The sequence below is a fragment of the Pinus tabuliformis genome, chromosome 6 (assembly GCF_031772625.1).
Source record: "Pinus tabuliformis cultivar Carrire ecotype Pingquan chromosome 6, CPIR1, whole genome shotgun sequence".
Taxonomy (NCBI): Eukaryota; Viridiplantae; Streptophyta; class Pinopsida; order Pinales; family Pinaceae; genus Pinus; species Pinus tabuliformis.
In genome coordinates, this window is record NC_142292.1 from 735,072,671 (window position 1) to 735,089,439 (window position 16,769).

The 16,769-nt window shown below is 42.9% G+C and overlaps 2 protein-coding genes across 6 annotated transcripts; both read left to right on the top strand.

Annotated features, from left to right (window-relative positions):
- The first annotated feature begins 2,559 nt into the window (after window positions 1-2,559).
- LOC149260823 (uncharacterized) lies at window positions 2,560-3,751 on the top strand. The gene is made up of 3 exons (XM_089380749.1): window positions 2,560-3,019; window positions 3,095-3,264; window positions 3,371-3,751. The coding sequence occupies exons 1-3, from the start codon at window positions 2,837-2,839 to the stop codon at window positions 3,450-3,452; spliced, it is 435 nt and encodes a 144-aa protein (XP_089236875.1). The 5' UTR covers window positions 2,560-2,836; the 3' UTR covers window positions 3,453-3,751.
- Window positions 3,752-15,203: 11,452 nt separating this feature from the next.
- On the top strand, window positions 15,204-16,337 carry LOC149260824 (uncharacterized). Of its 5 annotated transcripts, XM_089380760.1 has the most exons (4): window positions 15,204-15,605; window positions 15,681-15,731; window positions 15,806-15,850; window positions 15,957-16,337. In XM_089380760.1, exons 1-4 carry the CDS (start codon window positions 15,423-15,425, stop codon window positions 16,065-16,067), a joined length of 390 nt encoding a protein of 129 aa, XP_089236886.1. In that variant the 5' UTR covers window positions 15,204-15,422; the 3' UTR covers window positions 16,068-16,337. The 5 variants fall into 5 exon arrangements, with proteins under 5 accessions (XP_089236886.1, XP_089236882.1, XP_089236883.1 ...); XM_089380756.1 differs by having other exon boundaries at window positions 15,204-15,731; XM_089380757.1 differs by having other exon boundaries at window positions 15,681-15,850.
- The last annotated feature ends 432 nt before the right edge of the window (window positions 16,338-16,769 follow it).

The window sequence follows — 16,769 nt, forward strand, 5'->3', positions numbered from 1 at the left end:
TATTAAACATTGGTGTGAACAAGATGCCAGTGTTGAAGCATGCAGAGGTAGAAAAAAAATGCAAAGGCTATTTGAAAAAGAGGACATTGGTCCAAAAACATCAGTTCTTGTGGGTTTCATAATGTTTTGGATTTGAAGAGGGATACTGCATGGTGATGGCGATCACATTTGGTGAAGAGTCGAGCCAAAAACAAGGCTAGACATCCTAAGCATCTTTATGGCAATTGTTTTCAAGGTGAACGGAACTTGAAATTGTTTAAGTTTCCGTTGATTGAAGACCGAGTAGGGAATTTTTATATTCCTTCAAGGGAAGTTTTCTTTTTTGAAAATCTTGGGAAATTGCAGCAAGATGTTATCTTTGACAGAAAGACAAAGACTTCAAACGTGAAGTACATTCATGAAAAGATCGAAGCGATAAATCCAAGCAAAGCTAAGTGGATTAAGATTGGAAGGGTGAGGGAACTGTACCCTCATCTAATTTTTGACTGAAAATGAGCTTTTGGAAGTCCAAAAGCTTCCAATGGGGAGGAATCATCTGGCGAATCAATTTAATGCTCAAAATTCAAAGTGCTTGGATTGGATCGAAACTAGTGCCAAAGAGAATATCTCGTCGCCCTGAACCCAACGCAATGTGTTTCACTCAAAACCGAAATCGGATGCTCCTGATATCGCGTTCTAATTGATTTGGTGAACAATTAAAAATTTTAAAATGAATTTGCAGGGATTTCCATTCAACAATCCATACACTGACTGGACAATGATTGTACAAGGTGACTGAAATTCTGATCGACCAATGGTATGGTGACAAGTGTCACATTTTGATTCGTTGGAGGTTGGTGTAATTCCATTGGTTGAATGGTAATTGAGGTGGTCTAATTAGAAGAGGCCACGTGGGCCAATGGGTTGATGTCACGTCGCCTCGTGAGATTGGTGTAAAATTATGGTATGAGGTTGAATTACCTTCATGAGTTTCGAACGCCACACCAACAGTTTGCAAGGAAAACCCTCCACGAACCAGCATATGGCATTACTTAACTACTATGGTTCCAAAATCCTATTTAAATTTTCAGAGTGAACACATTAGGGGAGGAGGGTCAGGCTAAGCCCTAACCCCTAGCTGCCCCAGTGCCCATGGGACCACAGACAGAGGGACAAATGGATTAGGCCTTAGCCTCGCCCACAGCTAGAGCTCCAACACTTAACCATCGGAGACAATTCTTAGACTGAGCGGAAATGAGGAGGGGCCCAGCCCAGGGCCATGTTACGGGCTATAGAACAAGGAGTGTGTGGAGGAAGGGGGCCAACCCTAGGTCATATCGGTACCATAAGACCAAGGGTGCAAAAACTCCAAAGGGGTTGGAGTTAAGCCCTGCAATCTCGGCCGCTAGTGCAGTCACGTGTGCCAACGTGACCAAGATTTTCGAAATTGGGGGCTTAATGGGTGAACTAACCATCCTACAATTTGGCTCATTGGATGGGATTGTAGGCCAGATTTGCACGTTGGTTCTGGGTTTGGGGCGCTCAAGCCAGGTTTAGGTCGAATTTGGACGACAGTTAGCTATATAAAATTAGGCAAAAACTTGAAACATGCATAACTTTCTCAATGTTTGGCCGAATGAGGTGTAGAAATAACCAAAATCGGTGTATTTGATAGTGATGGATCCATTGAGGACATCACTTTTACTGTTTTAGCTATGTAAAATAATGAGAGCACACTTTTTAACACTTAATGAAAGAGGACCTGCATTGGAAGCTATACTAGGAGATGTAGCCGAGGAGAAGGGTGAACTCTTTATCATGTTTTGTGTTATGTGTTTCAGATATGCTTATTTTGTCTCTATTTGACTATAAATTGTGGTTAAATTCACTTATTTTAGGTGTTTAGTAAATTGATCCTCTACCTAAAACACATATAATTTTCACTTGCAAATTGTTAAAAATATTCAAGTTTACATATTCATATCATTTTGGCATCGGCACAATAGGTTATTGTGAAGGTTTGATTTGTTTGCAAGTGTTTTTCTGATGATTACAAGGTTGAAGCTCAAAAGAAGAGAAGGAGAACTTGTGGAGCCAAGATCTCAAATTGTTTCAAGGAGAACAAATACATCTCAAGCTTCAATAGTCATGGCACATGAAGAAGGTATTGAAGTGATGTTTGAATATGAAATAACTTTTAGAAAAGCATTCTTTTAGTTGTATGAAATGGTAAAGTTTCTTTATGACAAGAGAAATGAATGTATGGATAGAGCTCAAAACGTCCAGAAGGAGATGGAGGAAGAGACAAACCTCAAAAAGGGAATGGAGGGAATGGTGACAAACCACCACCTTCACCTCTGTCATCCTCATCCTCATCTTCTACTTCTTCTACCCTTTCACAAAAACAAACAACTCCAAATTCTCCAAAAGGACATGGTGAAACTCTTTTTCTTAAGCTTGATATTAAGTTTGAATTTCCTATGTACAATGGAGAGGTAAATGCAGAGAGATTGGATAATTGGGTTCTTTGTATTGAAGTGTATTGAATGATACAAAGAATCAAAGAATATGATGGCCCAGCCCTGGTGACGTGGTCTCGGCCACGTGACTCACCTCAGTCCCACGTGGTCACACTTGCGTGGGTAAATATCTGCTCCAGCACCGATGCGCATTTAAGTTTTCATCTTCCGGTTACCAGGTGGATCACCGGTCCTCTCCGTGGCTTCCCGCCTTTGTAAAACCCTTAAGGTTTTAGTCTTGGCTCATTTGCTTCCGTCTCCCCTTCTGTTCCAGCTCCGCATGGCTATAGCGCTGCCCTCTGTGCACTGACACCTACCTAGCTCTCACTCTGTCACTGATGGTGGCCTCTCGGGCCAGCTACACTCCGTCTCCGTCTGCTACCTGCTCTGTATTGTTATGGCGCTGCTCTCGCGCGTTATCCCACCATATTCATTACTCTGTCACTGGTTGTGGCTCTTGTTCGAAATGCAAAACCTTTGCTGTAGCTGCTGTCTTCGTCGACCCGGTTTGGAAGTCTGTGGTAAGGATTTGTATTTTAATGGCTTTAGCTAAACAATCTTTTGGTTTCCAGTCTCTGAACTCTGGTCCTGTGCAGGTATTCGCAGCCACAGAGTTACCTTCCCTCCGAACGCAACCAGGCTTCAAGGTAACCTCTTGTTCTATGATTTATCGTCCTCTGCCATCTGTTGTCGACACTTACAATGTTCTTGTGCCTTTCAGCTTGTGGTTTTGTTTTGTGGCTCGGCAACCTTCGTCGACCCTTGGGTAAGTTCACTGTTCCTTTACTCCTGCAACTTACAATATGACTCGGCTTCTTCTGACATTATTCTGGTTATAGAGATGAATTAATTCATTCTGTGCTCCTGTGCAGGTGGGTTGGGACTATGCTCGTGAGGGTTTCTTCTATACAGTCTTCGGCTTCCTCCAATCTCTGGTTTCCTTTGACCGGGTAGGGTCTATTCTCATTTCAGCATTTCTTTAGAGTATGTAATTCGGACTAGCTGTAGGGTTCTGCTGGTTAGGGTTTGTAGAATGGGCGTGCCCTTCGCTGGCATTCACATCTTCAGGGTTTCGCTTCTCTGTCTCATTGTATGGCCTCCATGCGTCTATATCTTAGACTTTGCTGTTACGGCAGTGCCGCTTTTGTTTATATGACTCTGTTGTTGTCTAATGGACTGTGGTGTACGAAGACTTATGAAATACTGTATTTAAATGAAAACAAATGGTTCTGGAATTGTTACCTCTGTTGATAGTCGCTGTGTTGATTTAATAATGGCTGTGTGACTCTTTGTGTTGGCGTATGGGCTCTGTTCGGTTTGGCCGTAACTCGACTTGATATGAAGTCTGTCTTTGCTTTATCCTCGCAACGATGTACACATATGCTGCTTGTCCACTTGCTCTTCTTGCTGTATGATAGTTCTGGCAACGTACTTATGGTTTCGGCCTGAGGCCTGTGATGCTTCAATGTTTCTAGTTACAGCATATGAATATCGTTCTATATTAACTTGTCTTTAAAATAACAAATAATTGAACTCTCAGTTGTATAACACAGTAAAGTAATGAACAGTACTTTATATTCGGAAAAGGAAACAAAGTTTCAATTACAGAGGGTGTCCTTCTATTTTTGCTTGAATGCTGTCTTGCTATATTTTTTCTTAATTTCTCTTCTGAGGTGAACCAAAAAAAACAGAACCCTCTTACATCGTATTTTCTTCCTTTTGAGCTACACTGAATGTAACTGTTTGGAAACTGAATGCAATAACTACTACCTGTTTCTTTAAACAATAAACTAACTAAAACAGTTGTTGCTACCTAGCTAACTACCAGTAACTTAACTTGTGCTGTAATTAAATAAAAGAAAGGAAATGAATAATGATTAATTAAAAACAACAACCAATTAGTCCTTTTGGTGACCTGTCCAATCACCCTTGAAAGTCGTGTCCTGTCTCTGCACGAACCAGTCATTGAGTCTCTGTCTCCTCAGAGCTGGATGCTCCTGCATCAGGCTCCCGGGGTGGCAAAAAGTCATGGCTCCGTTCCATGAGCTCGTCAACAGAGTAGCCTGCTTTAGTTATCTGCGCTGTGTCGAGCCAAGAACTGTCCTCTATTGGACGGTTCCGCCACTTGACCAAATATCGCAGATACTCCTTCCTGCGTGTGCGTCTAGCTACCTGTGTGTCCAGTATTCCTTCGATCTCAAGGGGTGGTGCCTTTGGTAGTTGTCTCGTCCAAGAACCTTCCTCATAGCTGTCTTTCTGTGGTGCTGTAGTTGCTGCATCATCTTCTGAATTGGCCACATAGGGAAATAGATCTGCCACGTTGAAAATGGGAGAAATTCCAATTTCGGGCGGCAACTGTATTTCGTAAGCGTTCGCAGAAAATTTGCGGATGATTTTGCAAGGGCCGATCTTTTTAAATTTTAGCTTGTTATACTCCCGCTTCGGAAACCTTTCCTTACGTAGATACGCAAGGACTTCATCCCCAATGTTAAACTGAACTTCCCGACGCTTTGTGTCAGCTCGCTGCTTGTATTTCAAACTGCTGTCCTGTAACTTCAGCTTGACCTGTTCGTGTAAATTGCTCATTGCTTGAGCAAATTCTTCCCCATCAGCACTCCGTTTCTCAAGTTTCCCCAAATCCCGTAATTCATGCACTCCTCGCGGATGCATACCGTACAAAATCTGGAACGGACTGTAACCGGTGCTGCGGTTAGGTGAATCGTTGTACGCGAACTCGGCTTGAGCAAGTACACGGTCCCACGTCCGGGAATTTCCTCCTGTCAAACTGCGAAGTAAGTTCCCCAGGCTTCTGTTTACGACTTCCGTCTGACCATCAGTCTGCGGATGATAAGCAGAGCTGAACTGCAATTGTGTATTTAACTTTTTCCACAGAGTTCTCCAAAAGTGACCCGTAAACTTTACATCCCGATCAGAGATGATGGATTTCGGGAGTCCATGTAACCGAATGACTTCAGTAAAGAATAGGTGTGCAATGTAAGTAGCGTCGCTGGTTTTCCTGCACGGTACAAAATGTGCCATTTTCGAGAATCGGTCAACTACAACCATGACTGAATCGAAGCCCCGCTGTGTCTTTGGTAGACCCAAAACAAAGTCCATGCTCACTGAATCCCATGGTCGACTCGGAATCGGCAATGGTGAGTAAAGACCAGTGTTTTGACTATGACCCTTTGCTAGTTGGCAAACTCTGCATCTGCTCACGTACCTCTGTACATCTCGCTGCAATTTCGGCCAGAAATAAAAGTGCTGTACTTGAGCAACCGTCTTGTCGATACCAAAGTGTCCAGCCAGTCCTCCACTGTGTTTCTCCTGTATTATGTTTTCCCTCATGGAACAGTTGGGTATACATAGTTGTCCTCCTTTGAACAGCAACCCTTCTTGCAAGTTATAATCTAGCCACATGCTATCATTCCTTGTCAAAGGGTTTTGACAGGCTTCATATGCCTCCCCAAATTCGGTATCAGCTTGATACAGTTCCTTCAAATGTTCAAAACCCAGAACTTGCATTGTACTCTCCTGCAGAAGCAAGGTTCTTCTGCTCAGTGCATCTGCCACCTTATTCGCTTGGCCACTAATGTGCTTTAATACGAATGTAAAATTTTGCAGATACTCCACCCAAGCTGCATGTTTGTGGTTTAGTTTGTGCTGTTGCATAATATACTGCAAGGCAGAATTATCTGTAAACAAAACAAACTCATCTCCCAATAGATAATGCCGCCAATGCTTCAACGCTTGTATGATTGCATAAAATTCTTTGTCGTAGGTTGAGTACTTCTGCCTGCTCTCATTTAGTTTTTCACTGAAGAAAGCGACCGGTCTGTCCTCTTGACTGAGGACTGCTCCAATGGCTGTCCCACTGGCGTCACAACGAACTTGAAAAAGTTTGTTGAAATCTGGCAGTCTCAATATTGGTCTTTCAGTGATCTTTTTCTTCAAAGTTTGAAAACTGCTTTCTGCCGCTTCAGTCCAGTGAAAAGGCTGATTTGCCTTCTTGATCGTGTCCAACATAGGTGCGCAAATCTCGCTGAAATTTCTGATAAATTTCCTATAAAAACTGGCTAGTCCATGGAAACTCCGGACTTCAAACAAACTCCTTGGTGACGGCCAGCTGACTATGGCTGCCACCTTTTCCGGATCCATTTTTAGCTCATTCTCTGCAATAACAAACCCCAAATACACTAGCTCTCGCTGGAAAAAGGTACACTTTTTCAAATTTATCAGCAACTTGTTTTGCTGCAGCTTCCTCAACACACTCTGTAAATGCCTGAAATGATCCTCTTTAGTCCTGCTAAAAATCAAAATATCATCCAGGTAAACTATCACAAATTTCCCATTAAACTCTTTCAATACCTCATTCATCAACCGCATGAATGTGCTGGGAGCGTTACTCAATCCGAATGGCATCACCAGCCACTCATATAAGCCTTCATTTGTCTTGAAAGCTGTCTTCCACTCATCGCCTTCTCGTATTCGAATCTGATGATACCCACTCTTCAGATCAATTTTTGAGAAATAGGCTGCCCCACTCAAACAATCCATCATATCGTCCATCCTTGGTAAGGGGAACCTGTACCTGACAGTAATTTTGTTTATGGCTCTGGAGTCTGTGCACATTCGCCATTCTCCTCCCTTCTTTGGAGCCAAAACAGTCGGTACTGCACAAGGGCTCATACTCTCTCGAATCAACCCTTTGTCAAGTAACTCCTGAACTTGCTTTCTAATTTCCTCATGATCCTTGGGGCTCATACGGTAAGCAGCCTTATTCGGTAAGCTTGCGCCTGGTATAAAGTCGATACAATGACTAATACCCCTCCTTGGTGGTAACTCATTTGGAAGATCATCCACCACTATGTCCCCAAATTCTTGCAGCAATTGCTGAACTTCTTCTGGCAAATCTGACAGCTGTGTGTGTAACACTACTGCCTTTGGCCTCCTTATGACAGCAAAGTTGATTTCGCTGTCCTCAATCTGTTTCACGAACTCCTTTCCTCCTAATAGCAATGCCTTCACTCCACTGGTTTCTGCTGTATTTTCCTCTTTGATGGGTACAAGCGTGTGCTTGATCCCATCTTTAACAAACTTGTAGCAATTCTTTTTCCCTTCATGAACTGCACCTCTATCGAACTGCCAAGGTCGTCCCAAAAGTAGGTGACAGACATCCATGGGCATGACATCACAAAGGATCTTATCCTTGTACTTGCCAATTTGGAATTCTACTTCACATTGCTCATCAACTAACAGCTGATGCCCTTTCTGCAGCCATGACACTTTGTAGGGTGTAGGATGCTTTAATTTCTTCAGTCCCAACTTGTCCACCATCTCTACCGCCACAAGATTGTCCGTACTCCCACTATCTATAATCAATTTGCAGCACTTGCCCCGCGACTTGCAGACAGTACGGAACAAGGCTTTCCGCTGATCTGGTTCTGCAACCTCCTTTGCTGGTTTCAACAGCACTTTGTTCAACACCAAAGCTTCACCTGTCTCTGGTGCATTTTCTGCTTCCTGAGGTGTTGCCTCAGCATCCTCAGTCTGAACAACATAAGTCCCTCTTCCGCCTGCTGGTTCAGCTTCAGGACATTCATAAGACTTGTGCCCCCATTTGTGGCAGCGATAGCACTGGACAGCTCCTCTGCCCCGACCATTTCCTCGCCCTCGCTGGGGTGGTCGTCCTCCTCTCGTGCTATTGTCTTTCTCTGTTGTTCCAGCAGATTTAGAACTGCTGCTTTCTTCATTTGGGCCTGCACCTCGACCTCTTCCAAATACTTTACCCTTCCCCCTGCCAGTTCCACCTCCTCTCCTGGCATTCTGCTTCCGATTAATCTTTTCTTCCGCCTTCAGTGCAAACTGATAGGCTTCCTCCATTGTTCGGGGTGAAAGGATACCAATCTCGTCTAAGATTTCTCCCCTTAAGCCATTCACAAATCTGGCTGTTTTCTCCGGGGTGTCCTCCACATAACCTGCTCGCAAATTCAACTTATAGAATTCTTCTGTAAATTCTTTCACAGTCATTCCTCTCTGTTTCAAGTTCTATACCTGCCTGTACAACATAATCTGATAATCCTGTGGTAAGAATTTCTCTTTCAGTTTGGCCTCCATTCTAGACCATTTCTTTATAGGCTGTTTGTTAAGCCTCCTCCGTTCCGCCTGAACACTGTCCCACCACAAGGACGCATGTCCTTTCAGCTTGGTGGCGGCGAACTTCACCTGCTTATCTTCGCTGGTTTCCTCAAATTCAAAATACTTGTTGACTTCACTTAACCAATCCAACAACACGTCTGCGGACAGACTTCCGTCATAAGTCGACAACTCATGTTTTGGCTTATGACTTGACAGCAAGACCGACTTCAACAATCTAAATTCTGGTGTCACCCCCTCTAATTCCTCCTCTGGTTCAACTTCTTCTTCATCACTGTCATCTGCTGGGTTTCTTCTTCCCCCAGCTTCCACTACTGCCAATCTTTCACGCAAAACTCGAATCTCCTCTCGAAGTCCATCATCTACTACCCTCCGGACTACTCTTCCCCTTCCTCTTCCTCTTCCTCTTCCTCTTCCTCTTCCTTCACCTTCACCTTCTCCCTGTTCCATTGGTTCTAACTCAAGAACCTGGCTCTGATACCACTTATGATGGCCCAGCCCTGGTGACGTGGTCTCGGCCACGTGACTCACCTCAGTCCCACGTGGTCACACTTGCTGTTGGAATTTACAGGGTAAGTTCCTCAGAAAGAATACCAAGAGGACACCGCTCACAACCAGATCTCAAATCAATACACCAGTATTTTTGACGTGGTTAAAACCCTCAGAGTGCAAGGAGGGAAACAGTCCACGGCCTGTCCCAACGTGGGTACAGACAATTTATTAATCAAAGAATGAAAATTTACATAAGCTTCTCTCATGCACGGATTACCCGAACAATGACCCTCCATGCGCTTTAAATAGAACTCATGGACCAATCGGGTGTCAAGCCACGGATCAAGTGTCGGTAATACCGAGGTGAGAGTGAACCGTCGGATCACTACATATCGTGACCGTCGGATTGTAAGTTACAAAATGTACAACGGTAAAGAAACACACTTTACCTAACTCTAACCTAACTCTATACTAGACCAAGTTGAACTTAACTATATCCTATGTGTCGGAATATCCTAACATCCCCCCTTAAGAACAACTTGGGATAGGATTGAAGGATTTACAAATATGACACAATAGGAGAAGGAAGGAGGCACTAGAGCCTATCCCCCCTTAGTGACAACTTCCTGAACTCCAAGCATATATCGAAGTTTAGTGAACTTCGCCTCTGTGAGAACCTTTGTGAAGATGTCTGCAACCTGATCATCTGTTGGACAATATTGCACTTCAAGAACATGGTCATGAATGAGCTTTCTGATGAAGTGCATGTGTAGTTCAATGTGTTTGTTGCGCTGATGCTGGACTGGATCTTTGCATAGCTGAATGGCACTTTGATTATCACACCAAAGTGTGGTTGGATGCTGCTGCTCAAAGCCAAACTCTGATAGGATCTGACGAAGCCACAAGGCTTCCTTACTAGCTTCCACGGCACCACGATACTCTGCTTCTGCTGATGAAAGAGAAATGGCAGCCTGTTTCTTACAAGCCCATGTAATAGGTCCTGAACCAAGAGTGAAGACATAACCGGCAGTAGACTTCCGATCATCAAGGTCACCAGCCCAATCAGAATCAGTGAAACCAACTAACAGAGGAGCTGCTTTGGCACTGTAATGAATCCCAAACTGTACTGTACCTCGAACATAACGAAGTATTCTTTTAGCTGCTTTCCAATGACTTTCACGGGGGTTTTGCATAAAACGAGCAACAAGGCCAACAGCAAAGGAAAGATCAGGACGAGTATGGGTTAAATACAAGAGTTTTCCGACAAGTTGACGGTATAAGGTAGCATCAACTTCAGGAGAAGTACAAGAGACTGAAAGTTTGACTCCAGACTGAAAGGGAGAAGGGCTGGCTTACAGTCTTCCATGTGAAAATGACGAAGAATATCACAAGCATACTTGGACTGGGAAAGGAAAATACCCTCTTGGGATTGCAAGACTTGAAGACCGAGAAAATAGTGTAAGTGTCCTAAGTCTGTCATTTCAAATTTCTTTTTAAGGCTGGACTTCACATGGTTTATAAGGTTGGGATCACTACCAGTAAGAATAAGATCATCAACATAAAGAACAAGGATGATGAGAGAGTTGCCCACTTTCTTGGTGTAGACAGTATTGTCAGAATGACACCTAGAAAAGCCAGATTCTAAAAGAAAGCTATCCATTTTGGCATACCAAGCTCGAGGAGCTTGCTTGAGGCCATAAAGGGATTTCTTAAGTCGACAAACGAGGCTGGAGTCTGTTTGTATGAAGCCAATGGGTTGTTCCATATAGATTTCTTCCTGCAAGTCACCATGCAAGAAGGCAGATTTAACATCCATTTGATGGACTTCCCATTTTAAAGAGGCAGCAAGGGAAAGAACAAGGCGGATAGAGTTCATTTTGGCAACTGGAGAGAAGGTTTCAGTGTAGTCAATGCCTTCAACCTGTGAAAAGCCCTTAGCAACTAGACGAGCTTTATGTTTATCAACTTTCCCATCTGGTCCATACTTGGTTCTGTAAACCCATTTGCATCTAACAAGTTTGCGTCCCTTTGGTAGAGGAACAAGATCCCATGTATCATTTGTCATCAATGAATGATATTCTTCATTCATAGCTGTTTCCCAATGTGGATGGCCTGAAGCTTCTGCAAAAGTGTCAGGATCATGATTTACTGGAGCTTGAGCCAGTAAAGAAGAGGCTCTTTCAAACTGAGAACGTGTACGTCGCTGATCTGTAGGATCACCGGCAAGATCACCTGCTGCATCCCGAGTAGCACGGACCCATCTTGGAAGTTGAGGATCCTGAGAAGGTGGGGAAGGATTATCATCCTCGCTTTCATCATCAGAAGAAGAAATGTTTTCAAAGATAGAAGAGATAGGAAGAGGTGGCACATCCGCCGGACTAGGCTCGCAGGCCGATTTATTTTCATCAAATTTTACATCTCTTCTAATGATAACATTTTTGGACTTAAATGGAATAAGTCTATAGCCTTTTACATTTTCAGAATATCCAACAAAAGTACATTTCTCACTCTTAGGTTCTAAGGCTTTATGCTTTTCATCTGGAATATGGGCCCATGCTTCACTTCCAAACACACGAAAGTGACTTACATCTGGTTTAATGGAACTCCAAGCTTCTTCTGGAGTGATATTCTCTAGAACCTTAGTAGGAGTGCGATTGATTATATAATTTGCACAATTAATTGCTTCGGCCCAAAAACTAAGACTGAGTCCTTTAGATTGCAGCATACAATTAGCCATTTCCTTTAAGGTGCGATTTTTCCTTTCAGCTACACCATTTTGTTGTGGAGTGTATGGAACAGTATGTTGCATTTGAATTCCATTTTCGGTGCAAAAGTTGATGAATGCATTTTTAACATATTCTCCACCATTATCAGTTCTTAGCTTAAGAATTTGATGTCCAGATTGTTTTTCAACGAATGCTTTGAAGGCCAAAAAGGTGGTAAATACTTCGCTCTTGAGTTTTAAGAAGTATACCCAAGTGCGTCTGGAGAAATCATCAATGAAAGTTAAGAAGTACTTGCAGCCAGAGAATGAAGCAACAGGAAGAGGACCACATAAATCACTGTGCACAAGCTGTAAAGGGGCTGAGGCGTGCCAAGAGGCACGTTTGTCAAAACTGTCCCGATGATGTTTTCCGAGTACACATCCGGAACAAACACCATCTTTGCAAGATACCATAGGAAGACCTGTCACCATGTTTTCTTTACATAGATGCTGAAGGGAGCGATAGTTTAAGTGACCATACCGCTCATGCCAAAGTTTGCTCACTTCATCATTATGAGCAACAAATACTGAGGGAAGATGGGATGACCCAAAGTTGTGAAACTTATACAACCTTTTGGAATCATCAGCAAGACCAGTAGCTAGAATCTGTTTAGGATCTTTTAGATCCTTGATTACAACATCATGAGGTGAAAATTCAACAATTTTACCTTCACCTGAATGAGTTATCTGATAGACAGATAGAAGGTTGCAGGATAAGTTTGGAACACATAATACATCATTGAACTGACCATTGTCTAGATGAACAGTTCCAGTCCCTACAACATTAAGAGATCTATCATCACCAACATATATATTTTTGGTGTTACAATCATTTAAAGAAGAAAGCATGGCTTGGTTTTTGGCCATGTGACAAGAGGCTCCAGAATCAATGAGCCACTCATGAGAATGAGAAGAAGAAGAAGATACATTTAATGCATAACCAGACTGAGATGATTGACGATGACATGCAGAAAATGCCGTTCCGAAAGTTGAAGTTGAAGTAGGCTCCAGATGGATGTTATGTTTCTTCATTGCGGCTTCCAAGGCTTCCATCTTCTTAAAGCATTTAGATTCTAAGTGGCCATCTCGATTACAAAAGTTACAATGTCTGTCAGTATTCTTCCATTTGTTTTTATTGGTCTTGTCATATTGCTGAAATGATCTTTCATCTTGAGACTGAGTTGGTTTAGGACCATTCCTTTGAGGATAAGACTTCTTAGGATTCTTTGAATTTGGTTGCTGCTGGGCGGCTAACGCTTTCGAGGAAGAGTTTCCAAGATTAAGAAGACCAAGGTGTAAGAGTTTTTCTTGTTCTCTTATTAAGGAATCACAAAAGGAGTCAAAGGAAGGGGGCTTGTAGTCTTTGCCTTGACAAATGAAAGCTTCCCTGGTAGAATGGAAAGTGGAAACAAATACAGAGTAGGCTGGTCCCAACTTAGTAAGGATGGAATAAATAAGGTTACCATCTTCTTTCTTAACTTTAACACCTTCCAAGAGATATCTAAGGGTCTTGAATTTGGACAAGAAATCTTCAATGCAAGAAAAATTATTAGGATCCAAAGTAAGCAACTCATTCTCAAGTTGATGGGCTCTAATTTCATTTTTAATCCCAAAAACTTTAGCAAGTTTTTCTAATGCTTCATGAGGAGTTTCAATTTCTGCAATGTGGAATCTAAGATCAGGAGAAACAGACATTCCTATCAAACCACGTGCTTGATCTTGTCGATTTTCCCATTTTTCGGCCTTGTCTTCATCTTTGGGTTTCTTCTCTTGGTCTGTGGCTATTCTGAAGAGACCTTTACTTCTAAGTAAATCTCCCATGTAGGCTACCCATTGGAAGTAGTTAGTGCTGTCAAGAATGACTTGGCATGGACTTTCCATTTTTTGAAAAACAACTGAAGCTGAAGATGCTGAAAGTAAGTGGTCCAATGGATAGATCTCGAAAAAATAGGCTGTTTAAAAAAAAACGGCTCTGAAAAAGGCTTCCGGATGAAGAAGTTATGGCTTTTTGAAAAAAAATTGTTGATGTTGCCGGCAAAGTGCGCGAATGTGCGGGAATGAAAAAATCCGCCCCCACAAAATGGAGACTTGAACCCAAGACCTCTACTCTCTTAAAAGGTCTTTGAACCAATTGATCTATACAAAATATTTGAGAGAGAGAGAGAGAGAGAGAGAGAGAGAGGGGGGGGGGGGGGGGGCCTCGATTTGCGTGCTTGCCTTGGGAAGACTCTTTTCCCTACAAAACACAAAACACAAAACCCAACACGAATATCCAAAGAAAAACGAACCTTACGGCTCGAAGTTAGCTTTAGCCAAAAAACTAGAAATTTAAAAAAAAAATATCAAAGTTAGCTTTTAGCCGAAAAACTAAATATTTTTCTCAATGTTTCTGATTTTCCGAGATCACACTAAGGTGCAGGGAAAAGAGCATACGCATGAGAAAAATCCTTTCTTTCTGTTTCTGATTTGCCCAGATCGCACAGAGTCGCAGGGCAAAGAGCATACGCAGAAATGAAAGGTATAGATCCGGAAAAAAAAAGGCTAAATAAACCGAAACCGAAATAAGCAGAGAGAAAATGACAGTAAACTGCAAAAAAAACACTGTATACCTCCCGATCTGAAAAATGACGCAGCTAGGGCTACCGGAAACCTTTTCGCGTGAAACGAAAGGGGTTCCTCACTGAAACAGATGCTCTGAACGCAACAGAGCAGTCCTCTCGGCCCAAAAGCAGTCAGAAACAACAGATCTAGGAAACGACAGCCGCATGCAGTTCTACCGGCTTCAGATTTGGATCACCAACGGACGCGGCCCTCAAATAGCTCCGATACCATGTTGGAATTTACAGGGTAAGTTCCTCAGAAAGAATACCAAGAGGACACCGCTCACAACCAGATCTCAAATCAATACACCAGTATTTTTGACGTGGTTAAAACCCTCAGAGTGCAAGGAGGGAAACAGTCCACGGCCTGTCCCAACGTGGGTACAGACAATTTATTAATCAAAGAATGAAAATTTACATAAGCTTCTCTCATGCACGGATTACCCGAACAATGACCCTCCATGCGCTTTAAATAGAACTCATGGACCAATCGGGTGTCAAGCCACGGATCAAGTGTCGGTAATACCGAGGTGAGAGTGAACCGTCGGATCACTACATATCGTGACCGTCGGATTGTAAGTTACAAAATGTACAACGGTAAAGAAACACACTTTACCTAACTCTAACCTAACTCTATACTAGACCAAGTTGAACTTAACTATATCCTATGTGTCGGAATATCCTAACACTTGCGTGGGTAAATATCTGCTCCAGCACCGATGCGCATTTAAGTTTTCATCTTCCGGTTACCAGGTGGATCACCGGTCCTCTCCGTGGCTTCCCGCCTTTGTAAAACCCTTAAGGTTTTAGTCTTGGCTCATTTGCTTCCGTCTCCCCTTCTGTTCCAGCTCCGCATGGCTATAGCGCTGCCCTCTGTGCACTGACACCTACCTAGCTCTCACTCTGTCACTGATGGTGGCCTCTCGGGCCAGCTACACTCCGTCTCCGTCTGCTACCTGCTCTGTATTGTTATGGCGCTGCTCTCGCGCGTTATCCCACCATATTCATTACTCTGTCACTGGTTGTGGCTCTTGTTCGAAATGCAAAACCTTTGCTGTAGCTGCTGTCTTCGTCGACCCGGTTTGGAAGTCTGTGGTAAGGATTTGTATTTTAATGGCTTTAGCTAAACAGTCTTTTGGTTTCCAGTCTCTGAACTCTGGTCCTGTGCAGGTATTCGCAGCCACAGAGTTACCTTCCCTCCGAACGCAACCAGGCTTCAAGGTAACCTCTTGTTCTATGATTTATCGTCCTCTGCCATCTGTTGTCGACACTTACAATGTTCTTGTGCCTTTCAGCTTGTGGTTTCGTTTTGTGGCTCGGCAACCTTCGTCGACCCTTGGGTAAGTTCACTGTTCCTTTACTCCTGCAACTTACAATATGACTCGGCTTCTTCTGACATTATTCTGGTTATAGAGATGAATTAATTCATTCTGTGCTCCTGTGCAGGTGGGTTGGGACTATGCTCGTGAGGGTTTCTTCTATACAGTCTTCGGCTTCCTCCAATCTCTGGTTTCCTTTGACCGGGTAGGGTCTATTCTCATTTCAGCATTTCTTTAGAGTATGTAATTCGGACTAGCTGTAGGGTTCTGCTGGTTAGGGTTTGTAGAATGGGCGTGCCCTTCGCTGGCATTCACATCTTCAGGGTTTCGCTTCTCTGTCTCATTGTATGGCCTCCATGCGTCTATATCTTAGACTTTGCTGTTACGGCAGTGCCGCTTTTGTTTATATGACTCTGTTGTTGTCTAATGGACTGTGGTGTACGAAGACTTATGAAATACTGTATTTAAATGAAAACAAATGGTTCTGGAATTGTTACCTCTGTTGATAGTCGCTGTGTTGATTTAATAATGGCTGTGTGACTCTTTGTGTTGGCGTATGGGCTCTGTTCGGTTTGGCCGTAACTCGACTTGATATGAAGTCTGTCTTTGCTTTATCCTCGCAACGATGTACACATATGCTGCTTGTCCACTTGCTCTTCTTGCTGTATGATAGTTCTGGCAACGTACTTATGGTTTCGGCCTGAGGCCTGTGATGCTTCAATGTTTCTAGTTACAGCATATGAATATCGTTCTATATTAACTTGTCTTTAAAATAACAAATAATTGAACTCTCAGTTGTATAACACAGTAAAGTAATGAACAGTACTTTATATTCGGAAAAGGAAACAAAGTTTCAATTACAGAGGGTGTCCTTCTATTTTTGCTTGAATGCTGTCTTGCTATATTTTTTCTTAATTTCTCTTCTGAGGTGAACCAAAAA

Excerpts from the sequence above, each read along its gene's own strand:
- LOC149260823 (XM_089380749.1), top strand. The coding sequence starts at position 2,837 with ATGGTGGCCTCTCGGGCCAGCTACACTCCGTCTCCGTCTGCTACCTGC. Across the intron at positions 3,020-3,094 it reads ACCCGGTTTGGAAGTCTGTG|GTATTCGCAGCCACAGAGTT; the intron begins GTAAGGATTTGT and ends GGTCCTGTGCAG. Across the intron at positions 3,265-3,370 it reads CAACCTTCGTCGACCCTTGG|GTGGGTTGGGACTATGCTCG; the intron begins GTAAGTTCACTG and ends GCTCCTGTGCAG.
- LOC149260824 (XM_089380752.1), top strand. The coding sequence starts at position 15,423 with ATGGTGGCCTCTCGGGCCAGCTACACTCCGTCTCCGTCTGCTACCTGC. Across the intron at positions 15,851-15,956 it reads CAACCTTCGTCGACCCTTGG|GTGGGTTGGGACTATGCTCG; the intron begins GTAAGTTCACTG and ends GCTCCTGTGCAG.